This window comes from Talpa europaea (genome assembly GCF_964194135.1).
Source record: "Talpa europaea genome assembly, chromosome: 10".
In the NCBI taxonomy this organism is placed as follows: Eukaryota; Metazoa; Chordata; class Mammalia; order Eulipotyphla; family Talpidae; genus Talpa; species Talpa europaea.
In genome coordinates, this window is record NC_140077.1 from 97647719 (window position 1) to 97649918 (window position 2200).

The following is a 2200-nucleotide window of genomic DNA, read 5'->3' on the forward strand; positions in this document are numbered from 1 at the left end:
TCTAAAGAAGAAAAGAGATCTATGGCTGAGTAATGTGATATCATTCCTCTGCTGCATGGCATTTGGTAGAAGCCAAGTGGAATTGTTAATATTTCAATATAAGTAAGATTTACCTCATATTAAAAATAAGATTTAAATATATTAGAGAAGTTGAGACTTATCGAGAGATCATGACCTTTTTGAGAGCTCTGAATGCACAGGGGTAATGACATCAATGGCGACCTATGGAAAAATGAAAGAATTCAATTGAATTTCTGGCTTCCTTTTTATAGAAACCCATTTGAATACATACACGCGCATACACAAGCACATTCATTAACCATCTGCTCTAAAATCAAAGAGCAGAAACATAAGCCTTTAGCCAATATATCCAATAACTGCTAAAAAGCACATTTTAATCCTCTGTGGGTACCATTTAAAGGCAAGAGAGAGCTTCAGAAATGACGAGAAGACCCAGGCTCTGTGGTATCTAATGAGCAGTGCTCTCTCTCCAGCTAGCTAGGCTTGGAGTTTGAGCACTACATAGCACCAGTGCAGATGGAGATTATGGTTGCCTCATTGAACTTGTTCATAGTTATTTAATAGTATTATATTATTGAAGTACTGTTGTTATATATCCTTGCTAGTGTTTTGGCAATGTAGGATTTCCCTCTGGCGTAGTCACTAGCACTCTCACCACCAAGCACCTATAGTCCCCCATGATCCATATGCTCACCCTTCCTTCCACCTATCCCCCCTGAAAGTCACAGGTCTTTGGTCAGCTTACAAGGATTGGTTTTAAAGTTCATCTTTGTCTGACCTTCGTTTGGTTTCTCTATATTTCACATATAAGTGACACCATCCAGTTTTTTTCCCTAATATATTTTTATTATTTCACTCTAAATTTGTTAATATGCCAGATTGCATTTTCTAAATGGAAAATGAGACATAAGATAACATTTCTTTGACTCTTGAGAACTTTGATATCATCATCTGTCTTTTGGAGGGTCCAGTTTCTTACAACATCTATGATACTGTCCACGAGGATACCATTGGTGCTTAGTAGTAAAGAACATTTTGCTAAGTTGTTCTATCATGGATCCTTGCTCAAAGTGTTCACCTTTTTCTTCTAATCTGGTTTTTAGCACTTGATCATGTGTTTCTTCATTATTATGTACAGGGTCTGGCCAAGGGATAGGTTTTGTGTGTTCATATGGAATGTCCACAGATGGGTGATAGCATACTATTGTCCTGTTGTCAGATGTCAAAGCAAGCTCTACTTTGCAATTATTGTCATCTGGAAGAGAAGAATTTGTAGACTTATGATGAACACAATATAAAGCTTCATTTTGAATTGGAAATAAATGTTTCAAGATAGTTCTGTTTGATATGGCCCATTTTACTGCTGCTAGTGCCATGGTGAATCAAGAACCTATTTTCATCCCTTGGCATCTGGTCACCGCGAGGCCACCTTCTTGCCCCTGACACCATCCAGTTTTTATTTTTCTCCTATGGCTTATTTCCCTTGGCATAATTCCTACCAGCTCCATCCATGTTGTGGCAAATGGCAAGAGTTTATCTTTTTTGATGAAATTGAATGTGTAGTTTGAAGAGAAAAGCTCCCATCACCCATCATTCACACATGGGCTCTCATGAATATATTGATGTTGCTATAGCAAAACTGCATCATTGGGGCCTCCCTGGTGGCACAAGGGGTTAAGCACCACACTGTGAAGCAATCTGCAGCCTCTGCAGCATGAGTTTGATCCCCAGCCGGCCAGGGAGCAATCCACATGGTGAAGCAGACCTCTCCTATTTCGTCCGCTGCTCCCCTCAGCAGTGTATTTCAGTCAGTCTGCCTGTTCTGCTCCCTACTCTGTCCCTGGGAATCCGCTCACCCCTCCCACATCTCTGGCCTGTGCCCCAGCTCTTGTATGCATAAATAAATAAATCTTAAAAAAAAAGAAAAAAAAACAAAACCAATTGCATCATTGGATACTCAAGACAAAGGCTGGAAAAAGCAAGTAAGTTAAAGATCCCTTCAAACCTCCTTTGACTTACTCTATCCCCTGTCCCTCTACCCCCCAGACTACCCAGTGGAAACCTTGTAATAAGAGTTAAAATCCTGGCTTTGTGTATGTTTCAGCAATGCTGCTGCTAATTTTGGTGTATGAACTGGCCAATTTTTACTATAAAATAATGGAGTCAACCATGGTGTACT

General features: G+C 39.8%; 1 protein-coding gene across 1 annotated transcript; it reads right to left on the bottom strand.

The window, feature by feature from the left end:
- Window positions 1-968: 968 nt before the first annotated feature.
- On the bottom strand, window positions 969-1397 carry LOC311179099 (large ribosomal subunit protein mL42-like; the record flags this gene model as incomplete). The annotated part of the gene is made up of 1 exon (XM_084246000.1): window positions 969-1397. One exon carries the CDS (start codon window positions 1395-1397, stop codon window positions 969-971), a length of 429 nt encoding a protein of 142 aa, XP_084102126.1.
- Window positions 1398-2200: the final 803 nt, after the last annotated feature.